Raw genomic sequence first — 22471 nt, forward strand, 5'->3', positions numbered from 1 at the left:
CAATGGGTAAAATTAGCCCAAACAAATGGATATGACTGAAAAACAAAAGGAAGAAATGAAACTAATGTTCTCTCGGTTTCAGAGTTAACTTTTGAAAAGTTTCTGAAACCAGAAGGTATTTTACATGTGCTGTACGTGGAGGACGAGAGTATTCACAACAAATCCTTGACAAACTAGTACTACATTTATTCATGAACATTAGCACGACAGTACAGTATAAACAAATTGGAAGTGATTTTGTTAAACATAATTTCAGATATTACGCTTTTTAACATTATGGTATGTTTCAGAAGTCAAAAAGGAAAATTGAGCAATTTTATTTATTTTACAAAGAGTCAAATCCAGTTCATGTGACTGGAACGTGTGTTTACATGTCAAAGTGCATCCTGCTAGCGCCCTCTGTCGGGAATAAGAGCATGACAATCATAACAACAACATTACTTCATTTGCTTATGTATGACTGTTAAGGGCAGGCACAAAGATCTTCAAAAGAGTTGATGTAAGAGCAGAATAACGCTATACAAAATATCTTCTTTTGGTTCCTAAAGTCTGGGAAGGCGTCTTCACTACTGTTCTCGCAGATTCTCACTTAAAAACACAATATTATCTGTGGAAAAAACAAACAGACAAATGATGCTTGGTTAATTTTTGAATCATTAAAGCAAAACACAAAAAAGAGACTGTGGTAAAGCACCAAAGTCTGACCTGCGATAATAGTTGTTGCCTGTCGCCTGACGTTGTTTTTATCCATGTACTCTCCATAATCGAGCTTTCCTTCCACAAGAATTCGAGACCTGAAAATAAGTTTGACCACAGGTTAATAGCAGTATGTTTTATTTTTATATTCATAAATGCCTCAAAAACAAATAGGAAACACACCCTTTCTTTACATACTGATACGCCACGTCTCTCAGGCCTGGTTTGAATACTGAAACTCTGTGCCATGTTGTTTTCTGGGTGACATCTCCTGCAAAAAAGAAAAAAAATTAAATTAGAACAATAACCTTTCTTATTAGTTTGTTAAAGTCACCATGAAATCAAAATGGACAATTCTTATGGAATCTTTTAGTATTTATTATAAATGATTTATCAGTGCACATCATTATAATAAAAAAAAAAAATCATATTCCCTTGTAATCTTTAGTCAAAATAACTTCCCCTCCCTCTTCCTGCGACATCTTTTCTCTGATGACGTGTTTAGCGGCGTGAGGGCGGGGCCACCTGTCACTCACATGACATCAGCCAATAGCAAACCACATCCATCCAATCATTCCCTATAAACAAACTCAAGCCCCGCCCAACATTTGTTCTTGTTCCAGAAGCAGTTTCTCTCTTATATATATACACATCACAATAGGGAAGAAAAGACATTGCCAACTTCTGTTTCATGCTGACTTTATGATCATTGACTGGTGAGTGAGGAAAATATCTAAATTTAGTTTAAACAGACCACATATTTGCACCATGAAGACAATTTTCTCACATAAAGCATATCTGAAAACTAGAGTTAATTTGGTATCAACATTAAAACATTATCTCTTCATCTAACAACAAAAAACTATTATCTTATAATAGATTAAAAAATTTAATTTGTCTCATACAGTTATATACAGAATACAAACTGCAGTAAATGTAAATCTGGTCCGCTCCATAGACTAAAAATAAAATAAATAAAGAATCAACAGAAATAAAAACAAGTACACAGATTCATCGTTAAACTATCACCTGTATTTGTAGGTTCTCCCTCCCCGGACCGCCACATCTCGTTGGTTGCCATGGAGAAGATGGTGACGGGGTTTCTGCCCTCCACCTGTCTCATGACGGGGTCTTGCCCCACCCGCCCAAGAAGCTGCACTTTGTTAATAGCTGGTAAAAGACAAAGCAAAGACGAAAGACAAAAGACATTGACTTTCAGCAAAGAGAACCAAAATACCGAAATCAGTGTCATGTCTCATGTAATCGCTCAGTGTTTCAAACGCGGGAAAGACATCAATAAAACAGCTTGAGAACAATGTATTGTTAAATTTACCTCAGAAAAGCCATTCAATGACCATAAACTCACTAGTCAGTTAGAAAAATTAACTCTAGAGAGGAGCTTTTTGCTAAATATACTATGCACTATATTACATATTATATATTTTACTGTTCTTTAATTTGTATTGTGTTTGAATAAATCTGTCAATTTTATGACAGCCACAATTTAAATGTTTATATTTGTGTGTAACTGGAGTGTTTATATACAAATCAGTTCATTTTAATCTTCAATATTATAGTAATGTAGAACCAACTGACTCCCTGAATCCTTTACAGCATTTTTTTTTTCTTTGAATAAATTTGTCATGCTGATATACAGTAGTCAACATTTGAAGTGGATCAAAAGTGTTCATAAAAGTTGTCCAAAGACAAGTTGTCCATGTATAAATTTGATGAAAGGTTTTGATACACTTCAAATGTTGACTACTGTGTGTGTGTGTGTGTGTGTATATAATATACATATATATATATATATATATACCAGTTATATTTATTACAGTTAGTTAAATCTTTTTAGTATTTATTTATGCATTTATTTATGTTTTCTCTGAACTTTTCCTCAGACCCATTTGTACACCTTTGCAGCCCAATCTGAAACCCCTGCTGTAGTAGAGTGTATACAATGATTGACAGATACTCACATCTCTCCAAGATCAGACTTGTATCTGTGGTCCTGTGTCGAACAAACTGTTTAAGTATCTGTCAGGAAAGAGTAAAAATAGTCAGCCTATAGTAATCCTTATCAAACATGAACCCATCTACATCTTGTTTCATTACCTGTGCGGAGGCATTTCTCAACATCTTCTCTACTTGGTGGATGGTGCTATGATGTTTGCTGATAGGTCATACACCCTGTGAAAGAAAAATGGCGTTATCCGAGTAATAAAGGAATAGTGTACGTGAAATAAACCACGTAAAAGTAATGTTGAAAATAGATCATTTGCCTTATTCGCATTCCACCTATAAAGACAGCAAGGTCATGATGTAGTTCAAGGTAAAACATTCTTTACAATATCCTCTATAATATTTTTTTTTTTTCATTGTTAATTTTATACTTTAAGATTTGTTCTGTATTCTACTTTCAGCAAATCCAATCAAGAAACACATGTTAATCTCCCGCCATTCACTTACACCAACTAGACACGATTAGAAGACACATGTAATGGTGATTGTACGCTTTATACATACGATGTATAATCTATATCGTCTTCGCTGTTTATATGAAAGACAAGTGCAAAGATAAACTTCGACTTACAAGTTCAGAAGATCTTGATAATGCTTCAATAACCCCACGCTGTTTCCGGTGCGTCTTGGAAAACATTCCCCAGTACAATAACCGAAAAACGCCCGTTCCCGTTCTGTCCTCTCATCATATTCATCTCTTATTTATTCTACTTTTATGTTCCTTCAACTGCGATTTGTTTTATTAAAATTAATTAATTTAAACACCCAAGGAATTTGTCGCAAATAATTATTTTCCTCAAAAGTTATTGTATAGTTGTTTTATTTTAATAGTTTTAACTCAACAGTTTGGACCATCAAGTTGGCAAAAACAATGTATATTTGCATTAGAACAGTAATAGCAGCTGCATAACAAAATAAATACATAAAACGAATATATATATATATGAAACAGTGAATATATATATGAAACTGAAACAGTGTATATATATATACATACACTGTTTCAGTTCATTTATTTAAGTCTACAGGGCTAGAAGTGCTCATAGTTGCAGAAACACACATCTTTATTCAACAATTTGGGTTTATAAAAATGAGACAGAGAAACAAATGTTTATTTAAAATATTTGTTATTTTTAATTTGAGGCCTTGGGGTACATAGAGTTCCTGAAGATTAGTACAGTCTTATAGAGAGTGCATCCAAACAACAACAAAATAAATAAATAAACAAGTGCATTCATACCAGAGGCTTTACTTACAGTAAATGTATGAAGAAGATTCACATTTAGGTGATAATACTGTGATCAGTCTAGTAAATTATAGTGGTCTGCCAAACCTGAATTTGTTAATTAAAAAGTGTCATTAGACATCCATCTTTTTATATTTATATATAATAAATAGTTCCATATATTAAATGATCTGTGATGTTCATGTACTATGTGTTGACTTCCCATTAAATCTTTGATATTTTACACATATTACAGTGATAATAATCCTGAGTGTAGACAAAGGCGATATGCTAAACAGAGTGGAATCCTGCAGTCTCTGTTCAACACACAGTAAGACACAATACACGACTTGAATTCAATCTTAAAGTGCAGCATATTCATTCAAAGGCATATTCGCATATCAGAACACCTGTGCATCTGTTTTTATGGAAGCTTGTTCCGCCATGGAATAAAAAAAATATTTTTTATCTCACAATTCACGACTTTTTTCTCACCAAGTTTATATTTTACAATTCTGAGAAAAAAATTCAGAATTGCGAGTCATAAACTCAGAATAAGAGAAATAAAGCCAGAATTGTGAGATATAAACTCTGAATTGTGAGAAATAAAGCCAGAATTGCGAGATATAAACTCGGAATTGCGAGATATAAACTCGGAATTGCAAAATATAAAATGACAATTATGAGATAAAAACTCGGAATTCCGAGAAAAAAGTCAAAATTCTGAGATATAAACTCGAATTGTGAGATATAAACCTGAATTGTGAGAAAAAAGTCAGAATTGCGAGAAATAAACACAGAATTGCGAGATATAAACTCAGAATTGTGAGATATAAACCTAATTTGTGAGAAAAAAGTCAGAATTGCGAGAAATAAACACAGAATTGTGAGATATAAACTCATAATTGTGAGAAATAAACTCAGAATTGCGAGATATCAACTCAGAATTGCGAGATATAAAGTCAGAATTGTGAGAAATAAACTCAGAATTGTGAGCTATAAACTCAGAATTGCGAGATATCAACTCAGAATTGCGAGAAATAAACAGAATTGTGAGAAATAAACTCAGAATTGCGAGATATCAACTCAGAATTGCGAGATATAAAGTCAGAATTGCGAGATATAAAGTCAGAATTGCGAGAAATAAACTCAGAATTGCGAGATATAAAGTCAGAATTGTGAGAAATAAACTCAGAATTGTGAGATATAAACTCAGAATTGCGAGAAATAAACACAGAATTGTGAGATATAAAGTCAGAATTGTGAGAAATAAACAGAATTGCGAGATATAAAGTCAGAATTGTGATAAACTCAGAATTACAAGATAAAACATTGCAATTACCTTATTTATTTAGTTTATTCTGTGGCGGAAAAAAACTTCCATTGTTTTAACAATGCAGAAATAAGAAATTCAATCTGAGAGGGACAGAAAGATAGAGACAGATGCACACTGGCAGCAGAGCTCAGGGTTTCTGGAGAACCAGACTGAGGAGCTGGGAAAGAAGGCTCTGGGCGGGCTGACTGATGGGGTAGTGATGAGGCAGTTTGTCCTCCAGCCCTGACATCTTCACGTAGTACCTATAAAAAAAGAGGATTTTAAAAATATGACAGCCCTGTCTTAGCCTTGAAAAACATTTAACTTGACGAAGCTCATGAAGAACCTGAACTCCTCCTTGAATCCTGTCCTGATGTATTTGCTCAAGCAGGTGCTGTGCTGCAGACAGGCTAACAGAACATGGAATCGCTGGTACAGAAGAACCGCCTGAGACGGGCTGACCGGAAACTGCGGGCCTGAGAGAACCAGAACCACCTGCTGGGCCTGATAGCCAACAAACGGGAGCTGTGATAGAGAAAACCAAACAGGACGATCACATTATGAAGCTCAAGAGGGAGGTACGTTCAAACATTCGTTCTGATATAGGCATGCTAATCATGTGGATTTATGCAAATGTGCATGAAAATGAAATGGTTATATACTTACTAAGAATGGATGAGGTTTAAGCAATTGAAACACCCAGCCAATGGTAAGGAAATGTCCCAGTGAAGGTGTGCGACTAGCCTTTGAAACACAATTGAGACAAGTAAAGCAGATCATATGTAGTGATATCGAGCTTAGGAAAAATGACATTCTCACCCTTATTAAAATATTACTAAAAATGATAATATTGTTGTGCTACAGTTATGCTTGGAGTCAATTTTTTTTAAATTGTGATGACATAATTTTTGGCCAGGCTGTCACACAAAGAATTTATGGACGAAAAAAATAAATAAATAAAAAGCTAAAAAAAAATATGGACACGTGCAAAAACAAGAGCGAACCAACAAAATATTAATAACTGATTATGTTGTAGCCAATGTATGCTTTTTCCTGTGAGTGTTTTGTTTTTCTATGCATTTTTTTGTTTTTGCATATTAAAATAAAACCTGTAGTTTGGCCTTTTTTTGTCAAATAATTTTGTCAGATAAATACCTGTTCTTCCCTCATATTTTAAATATATATATTTTTTTTTTTTCTCATATTTTGATGGTTTAATCAAACTAGTAGGGTAATTAAAAACAAATATCCCCTCCAGTTTTGATATATATATATATATATATAAATGCTACTCACCTCCTGACAGAGAACAACAACCTCAAACAGCAACGCAGATGCCGCGTCCAGATAGTCCGCCTGCAGATGCTGCATCTGCGACACACAAAGACATTTCATTATCATAAATTAAATTTACTTATCATAAATTAATTGATTATTATTCATTTATATAATCAAAACATAAAAAAATAAAAAAATAAAATTGTCTGTTGCTCACACTGGGTAGCCAGGATGAGTAAATAATGACAAAATATATTTTTTTTCCATTGTGGACTGTCTTTTATACCTTAGTAATTGAAGATTTGGAGTCCTTGGTAGAGTCTGGCAGCTGAAGGTCCGGATCACACACTAGAGCTAGCAGCATGTCCGCTGTAAGAGCCCCTCTGCATCAAACAACAGCCAAGTCTCATTTAAATAAGATTTAATGAGCAGAGCAGACTGATATTATTGCCAAGGTAGAATCACTTACTGTTTGGCCATCAGCATGCTGAGTCTTGTCGGTTCAATCTCTGTTTCCCTGAACATCAGGCTTAATATCTGAACCACTAAAGTGCAAAGCCTGCAGAACATTGACACATCATCTTTATCTTAAAGGAACACTCCACCGTTTTTTGAAATAGGGCTTATTCACCTTCTTTCCTACATTTAGATAGGTGGGCAAATGCATTTTTGTCTCAGTGCATGCATTGTTTTAGTTTGACAGGGTCGGCGCTAGCTTAGCTTAGCATAATGAATGGAATCCTTTGTTGCCAGCTAGCATGCCCTGAGTAAAAGTAATATAAAAATAAAAATAAAAAAAACACCTAATTACTTCTTGTGGCCTGCGTATTCACAACGAGTACAAATAGCGATGCAGATTAACACTAGGTGATTTCCTATGCAGATATTGACTTGGGACTATATTAGGGGGAAGCACAGGCGAAGCACTGCTACTTGGGCGCAGAGATATCATGCCCAAGTAGCAGTGCTTCGCCTGTGCTTCCCCCTAATATAGTCCTTAATATGTAAGTCAATATCTGCCTAGGAAATCGCCTAGTGTTAATCTGCATCGCTATTTGTACTCGCTGTGAATACGCAGGCCACAAGAAGTAATTAGGTGGGTTTTTTTTTTTTTTTTATATTACTTTTCCTCAGGACATGCTAGCTGGCAACAAAGGATTCCATTCATTGTGCTAAGCTAAGCTAGCGCCGACCCTGTCAAACTAAAACAATGCATGCACTAAGACAAAAATGCATTTGCCCACCTATCTAAATGTAGGAAAGAAGGTGAATAAGCCCTATTTCAAAAAATGGTGGAGTGTTCCTTTAATGTCCTCAAAAGCAGTTGCGACTTCATGCGTTACAGTAAAACCTACAACACCGATCATGAAAACGTGCTTGGTTCTAGGGTGTAAGTTATAAAGTCATTACAAAGTTGTTTAAATTATAAACATGGATAGTTTAGCTTGTTATGAGACTGACTGGCATGTGCATGTGTCACATGACCAGTTTTATGTCTAGTTTTCTTATTACGAGGCTTACAGAAGTCTGTCAGCTGTGTGAACTCCTCCATGGTCGCCCTGAGAGCTTTCAGATAGAGTTTTCACCAGGAAAGGATAAAGGTCAGGTGACTGAGAAGCAAATAAGAGAGGAATTTTCATTTTTGGATGAACTGTTCCTTTAAAGTGCATGTAAACACTAATGCACAGAGCAGCATCTTACCCTCCAGAAGAGTTTTTTGATGGTGGGGTTGCGGTATGTGGCCGTGTGCAGCTCCTGCAGGAGTAAATACTGACTCTCCAGACTGATGCTCTCCTGTAACAGCTCTCCACTCAACTGACCGAACAAGTGACACGTCCGCTCCCAGCTGGAAACACATTAGCAGACGCTTTCTTAGCCTGTGCATTTAAAACTGCATGCATGCATATATGCGACCCTGGATCACAAAACCAGTCACAAGTCGCACGGGTACATTTGTGGCAATAGCCAACAATACACTGTATGGGTCAAAATTATCTTCCATGAAGATATTTTGTAAATTTCCTATCGTAAATATATAAAATATTTATTTTTGTGAGTGAAAGCAGCACAATCGCGAACATAAATGGACAACTTTAAAGGCGATTTTCTCAATATTTCGATTTTTTTGCACTCTCAGATTCCAGATTTTCAAATAATTGTAAACTAACAAACAAACATTGAACTACATCAATGGAAAGCTTATTTATTCAGCTTTCAGATGATGTATACATCTCAATTTCAAAAAATGTACCCATGTGGCTGGTTTTGTGGTCCAGGGTCACAAATATGTACGGTTCAGTCAGATAGATACAGCATATAGCAGATATATAGCAGATATACCTGATCTTGTGATATTTCTGTCTCTGAGGAGAAGAGGAGGATATGCCACATTTCCGCCTGTAAACTGGGTCTAGCATAAAAGTTGATCTCTACAAAAACAACAAGAAAACAACAACATTAAACATTATTTTAAGTGCATTGCTTACAATGCCCAACAGATGCAATTATATTCAGTGAAAAATGGCCATGGTATGAGATTGACTTGCATGTTACACACAAAAAACGCAAAAACCCAGAAGCTATGACAGAAATGGACTCCACACACACACACACACACACACACACACACACACACACACACGTACTATGATATAGCTGCTCCAGGAGCTCTGTAGGTGAGGGAATATTCGGGACGATGGAGATACAGCATAAAGGTGCAACTCTTCCTCTATCTCATCTTCCTCATCCTCCTTCTGCTTCTCTGTTATTGTTCTCCTCATCACTCTTGTCAGGACTGAACCTCTGTGACGGAATGCTACAGTGTCTTGAGCAGAGGTCCTTTGCTGGTCATTAGTGATGCTGGGGAGAGGAGCTGCACTGGGGGAGGTATTAAACACACTCAGACCCAATACATTCGGGTTTGGACAGGAAGCTGAACGTCTTTTCGGAACGACGCTGCCCTCTTCTTCCTCCAGCGCACCATCACTATAACAGACAGAGATCTTTTTTTTTGTTACGGCTAGTACATTTTTTTAAGATGATTAAGATCTGAAAATTATTACTATTATTGTTTTTTTTAGATGAAAAAGCAGGGAAGCAGTTTTATTTTAAAATATGAATATTATATTAATAATATTATCAATAATATTTAGTATTAAAGGGGACATATGACAAATGCACTTTTTTAGCCCTTAAATGCATTTTGTTGTATATTTGGAGTGTTTAGAAGTACAGAAAATATGAAATTATTCTCTTCAGGTGCTTCGTTGATATCTTTATATTCTGTTTTGGTCATATTTTTCAACCTGTTCCGATTTTTCTGTTATCTATGACGTTTTTTGAACTATTACGTCACAGTATTTGCAGCGGAACTGCCAAATAAGGACATTGACTTCCGGCCCAACACTTCGAGCAATCCGCCATTTTTATTTCTCGCTGCAATTGTGTAGTCCAAGCTAAAGGATGCAGAAGTTACGAGAGGGTAAGTTAAAATGTTCGGTTGTTGGATGTAGTAACCCACACGCTTCATTACACCGTTTAATGTAGATGAACTGCCGCGCTTGTTACAGGACGCATGTTTAACTGAAAGAACGAGCAGAGAGAGAGACCCGGTCGCGCGCGCGCTCACTCTCTCTCTTCAGAGCCAGGCGAAAGTGTAAACAAGACTTCACCGTCTCCAAACTAGACGCTGTCTTGCTCTCTCTCCCTCGCACATATTAATCTAAATAAATCGACACGGTGGTAAAAGGTCGGAAGACCAAAGTTTCATGTGTAAATACAGTACACACCATTGCGATACATCCATATGAAGACGTTGTTCTACAGGTTCGTCGTCTTCATTTTCATCTCGCTCCGGCCCCGACTCTGGCTCGAACATGTAAGGCTGGCTGGACAAGTCTTCCGTTGTTGACATTTTGTTAATAACGTGTGAATAAAAAGTTTCTGTGCCGCTAGATAATCGTATCTCTGCTATCAAACTACAAAAATGGCCGAACGGGGTGGAGTTGAACCGAGTGTGGGCGGGGTATGAAGTGTCTCAATTGTATTTAAAGAGACCGCACCAAAACGAGTTGCTCTCAGACGCACATCAGAAAAGGGGCCTGTGGAGCTATAATAATGAGGAATTCAGACCCAAGCATTGCAGTTCCGCTTTATATAGACTACAAATGTATGATTTATATGTAAAAAGGAACAATTTAAAAGCATGATATGTCTCCTTTAAATAAATAATATTATTATTTTTTAAAAACCTTATGACATGGCAAGTAGGGTTATAGTTGGCTAAAAGTAAAACTAGAACTATAAACATCAAATAAAACATTTTACTTTAAATAAAATAAACATTAACTGAAATAACACAACATATAAAAAAAGCTTAAACCTATTTATTTCAGAGAGTCGCTAGGAAACGTTTCTCATTTTCATTTAGTTTAACTTGTACATGTACTAAAATAACTCAAAATAAAACTGAAATAAAAATTGATAAATATATATATATTTTTATATATATATATATATATATATATATATATATATATATATATATATATACAGTGAGGAAAATAAGTATTTGAACACCCTGCTATTTTGCAAGTTCTCCCACTTGGAAATCATGGAGGGGTCTGAAATTGTCATCGTAGGTGCATGTCCACTGTGAGAGACATAATCTAAAAAAAAAATTCCAGAAATCACAATGTATGATTTTTTAACTATTTATTTGTATGATACAGCTGCAAATAAGTATTTGAACACCTGAGAAAATCAATGTTAATATTTGGTACAGTAGCCTTTGTTTGCAATTACAGAGGTCAAACGTTTCCTGTAGTTTTTCACCAGGTTTGCACACACTGCAGGAGGGATTTTGGCCCACTCCTCCACACAGATCTTCTCTAGATCAGTCAGGTTTCTGGGCTGTCGCTGAGAAACACGGAGTTTGAGCTCCCTCCAAAGATTCTCTATTGGGTTTAGGTCCGGAGACTGGCTAGGCCACGCCAGAACCTTGATATGCTTCTTACAGAGCCACTCCTTGGTTATCCTGGCTGTGTGCTTCGGGTCATTGTCATGTTGGAAGACCCAGCCTCGACCCATCTTCAATGCTCTAACTGAGGGAAGGAGGTTGTTCCCCAAAATCTCGCAATACATGGCCCCGGTCATCCTCTCCTTAATACAGTGCAGTCGCCCTGTCCCATGTGCAGAAAAAAGACCCCCAAAGCATGATGCTACCACCCCCATGCTTCACAGTAGGGATGGTGTTCTTGGGATGGTACTCATCATTCTTCTTCCTCCAAGCACGTTTAGTGGAATTATGACCAAAAAGTTCTATTTTGGTCTCATCTGACCACATGACTTTCTCCCATGACTCCTCTGGATCATCCAAATGGTCATTGGCAAACTTAAGACGGGCCTTGACGTGCTGGTTTAAGCAGGGGAACCTTCCGTGCCATGCATGATTTCAAACCATGATGTCTTAGTGTATTACCAACAGTAACCTTGGAAACGGTGGTCCCAGCTCTTTTCAGGTCATTGACCAGCTCCTCCTGTGTAGTTCTGGGCTGATTTCTCACCTTTCTTAGGATCATTGAGACCCCACGAGGTGAGATCTTGCATGGAGCCCCAGTCCGAGGGAGATTGACAGTCATGTTTAGCTTCTTCCATTTTCTAATGATTGCTCCAACAGTGGACCTTTTTTCACCAAGCTGCTTGGCAATTTCCCCGTAGCCCTTTCCAGCCTTGTGGAGGTGTACAATTTTGTCTCTAGTGTCTTTGGACAGCTCTTTGGTCTTGGCCATGTTAGTAGTTGGATTCTTACTGATTGTATGGGGTGGACAGGTGTCTTTATGCAGCTAACGACCTCAAACAGGTGCATCTAATTTAGGATAATAAATGGAGTGGAGGTGGACATTTTAAAGGCAGACTAACAGGTCTTTGAGGGTCAGAATTCTAGCTGATAGACAGGTGTTCAAATACTTATTTGCAGCTGTATCATACAAATAAATAGTTAAAAAATCATACATTGTGATTTCTGGATTTTTTTTTTTAGATTATGTCTCTCACAGTGGACATGCACCTACGATGACAATTTCAGACCCCTCCATGATTTCTAAGTGGGAGAACTTGCAAAATAGCAGTGTGTTCAAATACTTATTTTCCTCACTGTATATATATATATATATAGAAAAAGGGTCAGTGTATATATATAAACTAGTAAAAGGGACAAAAACATTCACTAAAAAAATGAACTAAAATGAAACTGAAAAAAGAAAATATAAAAACTAATTCAAAACTATTAATAAAAACTAAATTGTATCTCTGTGATACTAAAATAACACTGATGGGAAGGCATTTCAGGTTGTCAGATGTCGGATGGTAAAACCAATAAAATTTTATGATGTTTAAAGTTTTTCAATAATATTTTAAATACATTTAGTTAAGATTAAGATGGCCTAACGTGTTCAAACATGTTCATGGCCTAACGTTCAAAATTTAAACTAGACATTTTTTTAATCATCTTGCATTTGTCACACAGATTTGTCTAATAACAAAAAAGCTGATATAAGATTGATCTTTTTATAATCAGAACAGATCTCTTCAAAGAGGTCCTCTGAACTGTATAATTTATTAGGGCCTTTGATAAAGCATAAGAGCAAACTAGCTGCACTGACAGACCATATCCATGAGGAGGCGCTGGCGAGTGACATGTTCAGTGGCACAGTATTGGAGAACTTCAAGGTTTGGATGCCAGACAAGGTCCTTCACGCTGATGGGATTCATGATTCATGATGGGATCATCCTCCCATTTCAATTTCCTCTAATAGGATGCAGGATAAAAAGAAAATCTTTCCATACGCCTCAACATTCTCACAATTTCCTAAGTGGAAAATGCCCACAAACCTTTTTTTAGGTGCACTGACCTACTTTTCGTTCTCATGCCGATGTCTGAAAGACACTCACAGACCATCTCTGTACAGCCGCACACCACAGATTCAATAAATCCTTCAAATGATGCTTAAATTGTGGAAAAGCTGGCTTTAAATAACATTTATAGCACTTCCCATGTGGTTACGCATGTGTCTCTTCAGACAATGGCAAGCGCTCACAAATTTGTGCTGAACGTGAGCTAATGGTCTCCCTTGGGTGGGATTCAACTGGAGCTGAGAGTCACATTACAGTGCAACTGAGAGAAATCACACATTCACACTGTTCTCAGAACAGTCTCAGAGAGGTTTGATGAACACAAGCACAGTAGCAGCGAAGGCTGGCTACTCCCGTTCTTCGTCAGAACGTCGTTAAGAACGGTAAGCTGGCATGTTTTGCTGAGACAAACAAGGTCTTTTAATTGGATATTTATTGCGTAGCGGTTTCCTCCTCATGGCAACAGTGTGAATGACGCCAGTGGCCTCCCCTCTGCGTCTCCTGCTCAATGCTGTAAAGTCATGGACTGTCAACAGGGTAAAATGCATGAATACACATCATCACTGCAACTGATGTCAGTTTTGGAAACCACATTAAATTGGTTTTCAAATTGTAGGAGCTTTCGTTGTGAACAGCAGTGCTGTTATCGTCAACTAAAACTAAACCTATTAAAAAGCATTTTTTGTTATTTGAGAAGGCTGAAATAAAATAAAATATATTTAATGAAAAAAAAACCATTGCCTTTGCAACTAACTGAAATAACTTTGAGTACTAAAAATACTAAATGAAAATTAAAACTGATATACAGTAGAAAATCCCCAAAATAAGAAAATGACAGAAGAGCATAACAAAATATGGGGGAAAAAAAAGCTAATTCAAAGTATTAATTAAAACTATAATACTATATAAATACTACTAAAATAACACTGATGAATATATTCAAATAAACATTTTCACTTCATGAAACAGCAAACACAGAGCCTAATATGCTGCTAGTGGTTTCTAATTGACAAGATCTTTCTTTCTTTTTTCTGCGTTCATTAAACATGCATATGTAATGCAACCTCTCTTCTTGCCCTATTTCCACTTCAGAGGGTCACGTTGCAACAGGGAGCAACATGCTCTGCAAATTGCAACAGAAAAGTTACCTTTAAAGCTACGGAAAATAGTTCCAGAAGTTACAGTGTGTTTTCATAGTACGTCTTGAAGTTCCCCTGTTATGCTATTTAAAAGGTTCCTAATTTAAAAAGTCTCTTACAATTAGTTTACATGCATTAAATGTCAAAAACACTTACATTTTCTCATAATATACAGTACATTGCAGCATTAGCTCTTTTCTCACACTCACAGTGTCTGAAACGATTCATTAAAGGATTCGGCCTCTCTAAACCCCGCCTAAAGCCTACTCTGCTCTGATTGGTCAGACGGCCCAGTCGGTTGTGATTGGTCTACTCTGCTCTGATTGGTCAGACGGCCCAGTCGGTTGTGATTGGTCTACTCTGCTCTGATTGGTCAGACGGCCCAGTCGGTTGTGATTGGTCTACTCTGCTCTGATTGGTCAGACGGCCCAGTCGGTTGTGATTGGTCTACTCTGCTCTGATTGGTCAGACGGCCCAGTCGGTTGTGATTGGTCTACTCTGCTCTGATTGGTCAGACGGCCCAGTCGGTTGTGATTGGTCTACTCTGCTCTGATTGGTCAGACGGCCCAGTCGGTTGTGATTGGTCTACTCTGCTCTGATTGGTCAGACGGCCCAGTCTGTTGTGATTGGTCTACTCTGCTGTGATTGGACAGATGGCCCAGTCATTTGTAATTGGTCTACTCTCCTCTGATTGGTCAGACGGCCCAGTCTGTTGTGACTGGTCTACCACTTACAGCACGTGTCGGAAATGAAACGGCCATTACCATATCTGAATTTCAGCTCAACACTTGATTCACAGTTAATAAGAACAGTAACGATGGCGGTTTTCGGTTTTACCGTATCAATTTGCGCCCATTCTTTGGAAGTGCAGTAAAGTGGATTTTCTTGCACAGAACAGAAAACAGCATCTTCTCTATGTCGATAACACAAACCAAACTCTTCCGTTCCTCAGCTACAACTACCGTTTGAGAGCCGGTCAAACTAGACGTTGTTTGCCAGCAGCCAATCAAGACCATAGACTGGCATTATGCAAATGTGTTACAAACTTAGGTAGGTTCGAGCAGGAAGTATGCAAAAAAAGCATAATGGGGCACTTTAAAAGATCAAGGAAATAACACACAGTCTATTGATCTCTCGTTCTCTTATTTGCTGCCTTCGTCCTGTCTACTCTGCTTCTCTTCTCTAGTTGATGTTCTCCCAGTCGGAAGTCAGAGTTACAGAGGATATTTCTGAGAAACCAGTCGCTTAATAGTGCTAAACTATAGTATATTCTAGACTACAGTGAAATAAAAGAGTCAGCTTATCATTCATTCATTTTCTACTTTTTGATCCATTAAATTGCTCCAGTTAATGCTTTTTGTTGCATGTCACTGGATAAAACTCCAAGACATGTTTCCTTACGTTAAACCATTCAGCTTTATGACCTATGCAGCTTTAAATCAGTATACTATGTATTGCTTATACAGCGTCATTGATAGTTTAGCACAGACAAAAACGTAATCAATCTAGGTTCTAAGCAACAAAGCACAACACAGACGGTCCTTGTGCGCCCCCTGAGACATAAAATGGGAATATCTCCACATTTATTATCACACCGGTTTGTTTAATAAGATCGCTGTGGCTCGAGTTGCTAAGCAAATTCCTCTTCAAAACGGAGTCTGTTCGTCCTGTGCATTGTAGAGTCAGAGGCAGTAAAAAGCTGTGTGGTGGAGATAAAGCACTTTGAATGGGTCATTGTGACGCTCACAAATACACAGCAGTTGTGTTGGTTGAAAGTGAGGCCGTTAACACTGAGAGGACTTTACCTCATTGATGTGGGAGAGATTCTCCAGCTGGAGGACTCAGACGGAGCCGAGCGTGTCGACAGGAGAACATCACTCATTCCTGCAGGATCACAGGAAAACACTTATTTGGTTTCATTTTGACACTTAGCGAGTTGAAGTTTATCTGAGATGACAAACTGAATTCTTATCTACTTAAAAAGATTCATAATCGTGCTTAATTTTAAAACAACAAACAACGTCACATTAATTTTTTTTGTATGGATCTATTGATTTTTTTCCTAACTGCAATTCATACAGCAATTACTTTAATATGCAGTAGTGGCCAAATGTTGTCTGGAGGGGATAATTGTTTTTAATGACCGTACAAGTTTGATTAAGCCATCAAAACATGAAAAAAATATTTTATATTTTGTAAATACTGTAAATTGAGGGAAGAACAAAATGCTAAACTTGGTATAAATACCCTATTATGCTATTTTAAAGGTTCCTAATTTTGTTTTGGAGTCTCCTACAATAGGTTTACATGCATCCAAGGTAAAAAAACAAAAACAAAAAAAACACTTTCATTTTCTCATAATATACATTGCAGCATCTCCTCATTTCTAATAGCGTATGAAAATGGTTCGGTCAGATGAACCAGTCTGTTGTGATTGGTCGGCCGCTTACAACTTGTGTCGGAAACAAAACGCTTATTACCATATCTGAATTTCAGCTTGATACACAATGATGCCAACAGTAACAATGGCATCGGTTTTACCATATCAATTCGAGCGCAAGTCCTCATCCATTTGAAGTGCATGCAAAGTGGACTTGCTTTGGCAGGACAGAAAAAAGCATTTTCTCGACATGTCAATAACACAAACCAAACTCTTTCAGTCTCAGCTACAACTACAGTGTTTGAGAGCCGGTCAAACTACACATCGTTCACGGGCAACCAATGAAGACTTTAGACTGGAATTATGCAAATTTGTTCAGGTATGTAACAGGAAGTAAGACTGGAATTACTGACTACTCATTTCAGGCAGTTCAAAATAATTTTTTTTCTTTTAGGAGACTTTGACATGCACTTTGATCTTTAAAACTTTGCAGAGATTTTATCTGACAAAAGTATTTGGCAACAAAGTGAAACAAACTGAAAGTCAAATGTCATCACTCAAAAAAAGTGATTTTTCATAAAAATGTGTTTAACTTAAAATAGACTTTTTACTTTACAGTTTTAAAGACTGCTTTAAGTGTGACTTTGTCTGTGTTGTTTGTTTAAAGGTGCATTGCGCAACATTTCATGTTAAAAATACCCGTTTTTCTAACCCATACATGCTTAAACAATTGCCTGATGGGCTGAATGAGCCCTTCTCTGATCACTGCGATTGACTCTATAATCCTGTACAGTAAAATAAATAAGAGGGATTCGGGACGGAATTTGAGACTGGGCGTGACGTCATGCGCGTTCACGCTCACCTGGTAATGTCTGGCAGGTTTGTGTTCGCCGCCATTCTCCGTATCAGCGAAGACAACTCGAGCGACAAAACTTTAGTCAACTTTCGACAAAAGTAGAAGATGGATTCAAAGAGACCGGCTTGTAGTTCATTCCAAACCCCAACGCAAACTCCACGTAAGACAAAGAAAAGAAAACTTTTGTCTAGTGCCACAGGCGTCGGAATAAGACGAGAGTCTCCGGAGAGATCTCCGGTCTGCACACACTAGGAAGCGCCCGCGCCCGCGCCCTCAGATCACTTGGACGTGGCTGTGTACAAAAGGTAAAAACGATATAAATACTGTTCGTTGGAATCTCCGGTCTGCTCTAGGGCTCAAACGGGATCCTCAGTTGGCTTTTTTCTTGATAAAACGGTAAGATATAGCCCAGTCTCTAATGTCTGATACGGCAAATCTATGACAACAAATGATGTAATAATCTATGAATATTACCTTGAGACATTTGAGTGTACTTTGTTGACCAACTGTGTATGGTATGATTATTATTTTGAGCTTTTACAAAGTAATAACAAAGTAATAACTTATATTGTTCATGAACGTGTTTCCATAATAATACAATCATAAGTGGATACAGTAAACACATAAAACAGTTCAACATGGAGATAGATGGAAACAAAAACCAAAGTTTTCTACTACCCCCGTTTTCCCCTCACACATAAGTGTGTAATTTACTCAAATGCCTTTCCTTTCACATATTTAAAATGACTTGCAGAACTTTATTACCTCTGAAGACATTATGACTGTAAACAAAAGATTTGTGCGGCTGATGCTCCTTTGGTTATGAACAGCTCGTGCTCGTGCAAGCGTGCGTGTGCGTGTGGTCCATGAGCGTGCACACCTCTGGTTGCAGTTTCGCTTGTCGCCAGAGGGGGCATAGTTCTGCAAAAACTCAGAGACTTGCGCAATGCACCTTTAAACTAAGGTTTAGAATGTATGCTTAATTTTGTTGCTTTTTTACAAATAAGAAAACCCAGTAAACCAATAATCGTAAAAAAAAAATGTATTGACCTGTTAAAATAATAGAACAAATTTCACAATGAGTGACTCCTCTTCATTCACAGATTAACTCAAATGATGTAAACTGCTGAGTGTCCTTGTGCGTCTTGTCCACAGTGCTGTTTCTCTCAGATAACCTCATTTAAACCTCGTTTATCCTGAACTGGTTAAGCTACTGCCTATGCACAGGAAGAGTAAATCTCAATGCAGAAGTGTCAGGCGCAGTTAAGATGGACACAAAACTCACAGCTGACGCATACACACAAGTCAATGTGGGTTACGCGTGTGTCAGTACGGCTGCTTCATCTGGACAGGTGAAAGAGCTCGTGGATTAACACACATACCTGCGCAGGTCAGGGACTTGACTAATGCGATTACAGGTTTATTACACTGTCAAGGAGAAAATGGGCTGAATCCTGGGCTTCTAATAATAACTATGCACTCATGCTTGCGAACAGTTAATGAATTCCTGATTAATTATTATTTTTTGATTTAATTCAATTGTTTTTACCCTCCAGAGAATGCTGGGCACTCGAGTTGCGTCCTTGCGATGGAGATGGTGGCTTATTCTTGCTGGATCCTTTGGGTCTTTTGCTCTTTTTCCCAGTATTCTTTGCAGTATGAACAACACGAATATGCAGTGAACGCTCACGCTCCTCTCCACTGAGGAAATCAGGCAAATCGTTGATCTGTGCGGAAAGATAGAGATGTGTGATGACATTGCGCTAAAACAGATTAATTACATTAAGGCCCGTTCACACCAAGAACGATAACTATATTAGCAATATTGTTCTGTTTATTAAGCAATTTTGTCGTCTTTTGTTTAAATGCTCCAGCTCTTTAAAATCAGGTGGATTCTGATTGGCTGTCATTGTTTTTATCACTCATCAGCTGAAAAAAATCACTCTGAAAGTGATTCCAACCATATAGTTTCTGTGCCATTATCGTTATAGTTGTGGTGTGAACTCTGCGATTCTTTTATGTATAAACGATTTTATAACTATATCTTTATCTTTATCATTATAGTCATCGTCCTTGCTGTGAACAGGCCTTTAGTGTAAGCCGCTTGAAGTGGGAATTAATGATTTTTTAATTAGCCTACGCCTAATCATCAATAATCAATTAGCAATCATTAATATGTATATTTATATTAAATTTGTGCATTTATTGTATTCCCAGCCAGCAGCAAGCTGGGGATAATTCTGTTATTCCTAAGAGGTCAATTGCCTTTCCTTGTTAATTCTGCCATTGTGACATTTACAAGCTTCATCCGTCTGTCTTTTACAGTCTCCCAGCGCTGAAACGTTCCATGACTAATGCTTTGAGCTGTGTAAGTGCATAAGCTTACCAAACAAACCTTCTAGCAGTTTAACATGACAGGATAAGTAAACGTCCTCACTATTATTAGCGTTGTCTTGTCACCGCTGCTTGGTAGACAGTCGTGCTTTATCTGACATTTAGAACACATTGACTCAACGGTGAGTGATGTATGATTTAAATCTGATCAGTAAAAAAGTTATTAAGTTATATTAATGGCAAAGTGAGGTAATTTAAGTCTAATAAATATACAAAAAATAAGCCTACTGCCATGTAAAATGCTTCAAACAGGGTTCCCACATTTCTAGGCTGATTCATTTCCATGATTTTCCAATATTGTCCAGTCATTTGTAATGAGGAGATCGCTCCCACAAAGAGTAATTTCTAGCTTGGTGCTAGAAATGTTGCGTAACTACACAAATGTATATTTCCATCCATGACCTTTTAAGATTTTATTCTCCAGGACTGGTAATCACACTGTTGCTGTTGAAGATATTTCCAGGCTTGTCAGAACCGTGTGAACCCAGTTCTGAAGAGTAACCAAGTTAAATTATGATAATGAATTTTGCAATGAAGATTTTTTGAATTTGTGCAAAATATCCTTTGTATATTTACATATGCAACTTTTCTCTAATTGTGCAAATACACGAAGCAAGGTGGTTATATAGTGTCTATATTGCTTTCTTTTATTGTTAATATACTACTTATGTGTATATTGTATTCTATTGTACTGTTATTGCACTACACTGTGTTATACTCTATTATGCTCTTGTGTTGTTTGAGTAAATGCATTAATCAATCTATATGCAATATCAATAGATGAAATAACAACATTGATATGTCTACATATCCAGTATATCTTGCTCTCACCAGCTCGATGCTCGTGACGTGTCTGAAGCTGAGCGCCTCTCGCAGCGCGCGCGGAGGATACTCGCTCAGATACACGCGCTCATCGGTCAAGATCACATGCATGAAAACCTTCTTCACCGACCCCGAGACCACCACACACGGCTCGTAGAACCGGATCCGCTCGTACACATCCCGGTTGGTGTTTCTCTTGAGGAAAGAGTCCAGTTTGCTGTTGTTCTGGCAGAGCAACCCGTCCGCGCTGGTTCTGGCCATGGGAATGTCACCTTTAACACCACGCTCCCTCACTCCACGTCCCATATCCCGCGAATGCTGTCATATTAAATGAATTGCAGAAGTTATTAATACACCCATCCATCCATTCCCTGCCGTGTCGCTGTAAGGTGTATTCTCGCTCTCTATGCCTTTGGAGCGGAGCAGTGCTCTCATTGCGCATGCGCAGATACCCTTATAAATAGTGCAGCATGGTTTGGCTCATTCTTATTATGAGGAATATGCTACATACAAAAATAACAAAAGATAAAAAATTTAAAAAAATGGAAAATTAAATGAATATAAAAAGTTATATTTGATTACATTGATAGAATGTGTTTTAGCAAACTGCTTAACTAAACTTCTGCTTCTGTGTTCCAGGAGGGAAAAGGGGTTTGGAAAGACTTGTCGGTGAGTAAATAAGAATATTATTTTTTGACTGAACTATTTCGTTTACACCATATATTTTATAATAATGTTACGAGTTTGCAGGCTGGAATGATTGTGGAACAATTGCGCCACCTTGTGGACATAGAGGCATGTCAGTTTTGAGCAAATGTTTCTATTTCTTATTGATGTGGAATATAAATGAACCTGGGAGCTATTAACTGAACTGTTATGCCACACATTACAGCATTCTCATGAGTCGTCAAAAGTGTTATAAGTGTTAATGTGCAAAAAAGCCATTAGGTATAATTACGTGATGCAACTAACCCTAAACAAACCTTAATCCTACCCTAACCATAGTAAGTATATGTAGTTTATTATTATTATTACTCAGTCATTTTTTCAATGTATTACACTGTAACAGGGAAACATTAAAATAAAGTGTAACCGATTTATTTTTTTATTTTTTTTCACTGAAAATTCACATTTATGTTAATTCTTAGGATCTAACTTTCTGGGTCCAGTCAAACTGGCCTACTCGTGCTGAAGCTTTCCAATTAGCCGACTGTCAAATTATTTAGCTCATCTTTTCCAGCTTTGGCATGTCCTCCTGTCTATTGCAGGTTAGGTTATATAGGAAGCAACACCGAAGGAAAATAGGATGAGTAACAGTAAATTCAGCAGTGACTGAATGATTGGGCTTTTCCATGAATCTTGTTGCACTGAAAAGTAGATTTCTTTTTTATTATTTAAAGTATGTAATAAACCTTCATGTATTAAAATGTTG

General features: G+C 37.4%; 2 protein-coding genes across 2 annotated transcripts; both read right to left on the minus strand.

Moving 5' to 3' along the window:
* Positions 1–165: 165 nt before the first annotated feature.
* Positions 166–3366, minus strand: ssbp1 (single-stranded DNA binding protein 1). Its single transcript, XM_084112530.1, has 7 exons — positions 3290–3366; positions 2812–2886; positions 2676–2733; positions 1726–1866; positions 880–967; positions 706–794; positions 166–607 (listed from the first exon to the last, which is right to left on the minus strand). Exons 2-7 carry the CDS (start codon positions 2833–2835, stop codon positions 567–569), a joined length of 441 nt encoding a protein of 146 aa, XP_083968656.1. The 5' UTR covers positions 2836–2886; positions 3290–3366; the 3' UTR covers positions 166–566.
* A 462-nt stretch (positions 3367–3828) lies between these two features.
* cUnh12orf56 (chromosome Un C12orf56 homolog) lies at positions 3829–21468 on the minus strand. The gene is made up of 13 exons (XM_084111724.1): positions 21049–21468; positions 19373–19550; positions 16393–16471; positions 9182–9521; positions 8877–8965; positions 8238–8382; positions 8058–8146; positions 7006–7095; positions 6823–6919; positions 6555–6629; positions 5925–6002; positions 5605–5783; positions 3829–5521 (listed from the first exon to the last, which is right to left on the minus strand). The coding sequence occupies exons 1-13, from the start codon at positions 21343–21345 to the stop codon at positions 5407–5409; spliced, it is 1851 nt and encodes a 616-aa protein (XP_083967850.1). The 5' UTR covers positions 21346–21468; the 3' UTR covers positions 3829–5406.
* Positions 21469–22471: the final 1003 nt, after the last annotated feature.

Source organism: Abramis brama (assembly GCF_963993115.1).
Source record: "Abramis brama genome assembly, chromosome: 4".
Classification (NCBI taxonomy): domain Eukaryota; kingdom Metazoa; phylum Chordata; class Actinopteri; order Cypriniformes; family Leuciscidae; genus Abramis; species Abramis brama.